A 1,690-nucleotide genomic window follows, 5' to 3' on the forward strand; every position below is an offset into this window, starting at 1 on the left:
CAAAAGCACTGAAGTTCATCCATCAGCAGATTAATTTAATCACAAACTGAAAATATTCTATATACATCATATGCAAAGCAGGTGTATGTACCCATGTAAGTTTATTTTATACTTGTTTAAAAGACAAAGCATTTTATAGTAATTGTGATATGGCTATCGTCTGCATTTTTGGCTAACATCTGCCCAAGTATCATGAACACTGAAACATACCTTCTTGAGTTTCTCTATCATTTCTTCTATGACAATGTCTCCATTTTGAGAAACTTTGCTTTCCATTTGAGTCAACCATTCACAAAGCTCCTTGTTCTTTTCACTGAAGACTGCCCATTCATTCAATCTCTCGCTTATTTGCTGGCGCCTTAAAGAGAGCTGAAGGTTGAAATGGGGGGAAATGAAAAAGGCTAATCAGATAGGAAGTCACAGCCCAAGACAATATCCAGTAAACTATGTTTATATCCAATAAACTGAACTATGTTGAGTGTACTGCAACCAGCAATAACTGTGCATCTCTGAGGTCTTTGATTCCTGTGCAACAGTCCTAGTCTGGTCTCTAGCAACATTTCACAAAAAGGATTTGCTATTAAATACAACTGGGAGATACTAGGTGCTATATTTCTCTCCTGGAGATTCACAATGCACATTAACTTATTCAAGGTTCACTTTACACAAAAGTTGGTTCAGCTTAGACACTTACATGATCAATGGATATAATTTTCCTTAAAAATGAGGAAGAAACAGGGAGGAGGGAAGGAAAAAGGGAAACAAGAAAAATAAGGAAGGAAAGGCAAAAGAAAGAAGGGAAGAAAGAAGAAGGAAGGAAAGAAAAAGAAAGAGTTAATTGAGTCTCCAATATCTAAAGAGAATAGAGCGAAGGAGAGTGGGCAAGGCCTGACACATAATTCCAGAAATTCCCGTGGCCCAGCTCTACAGCTCACAGTGCGAAGGAAGTTAATTACTTCTCTTCCCATTTTCTTTTCTTTTGTTTGTTTCTTTTTATTTATTTTCTTCATAACAGCTTTGTGGAGATATAACTCATCATAACAATTCACTTATTTATATTGCACAGTTCAGTAGTTTAAGTATATCCATAGAGTTGTGCATCACTACAATCAATTCTGGAACATTTCTCTCACTCAAAACCAAAACCAAAACTTGTGCCTATCAGCAGTCATTTCTTTTCCCACCACCACCCCTCCAAGTCCAAGGACCCACTAATCTATATCCTGACTCTAGATTTTCCTATTGCAGACAGACTTATCACATAAATGGTATCATACAATATGTGGCCTTTTATGTCTGGCTTCTCTCACTTAGCATAATGTTTTCAAGGTTCATTCATATCATAATATGTATCAGGGCTTCATTTTTATTGCTGAATAATATTCCTTTGTATGACTATACCTACATGTTATGTATTGATTAATCTGTTGATAAATAGGTTGTTTCCACTTTTTGTGTATCACGAATAAAGCTGTTGTAAACATTCACATGGACATTTTAGTGTGGACATATGGTTTCATTTGTCTCAGATAGATACATAGGAATGGAACTGCAGGTGGCATAGTGGATAAGGCACTTGGCTGCTAACCAGAAGGTCAGCAGTTCAAACCAACCAGACACTCTGAGGAAGGAAGATGGGGTGATCTACTTCTGTAAAGATTTAGAGTTTCAGAAACCCAATCGGGATCTC

At 36.8% G+C, this 1,690-nt stretch overlaps 1 protein-coding gene across 1 annotated transcript in view; it reads right to left on the minus strand.

Moving 5' to 3' along the window:
• Window positions 1-1,690, minus strand: part of SYNE1 (spectrin repeat containing nuclear envelope protein 1) — a 578,063-nt gene that overhangs the window by 78,669 nt on the left and 497,704 nt on the right. Inside the window, exon 120 of the mRNA XM_007943230.2 lies at window positions 211-369. Coding sequence (XP_007941421.2) covers window positions 211-369 — 159 coding nt within the window. The remainder of the gene's footprint in view (window positions 1-210; window positions 370-1,690) is intronic.

Source organism: Orycteropus afer, unplaced genomic scaffold (genome assembly GCF_000298275.1).
Source record: "Orycteropus afer afer isolate SDZICR_OR568_19922 unplaced genomic scaffold, OryAfe1.0 scaffold00101, whole genome shotgun sequence".
Classification (NCBI taxonomy): domain Eukaryota; kingdom Metazoa; phylum Chordata; class Mammalia; order Tubulidentata; family Orycteropodidae; genus Orycteropus; species Orycteropus afer.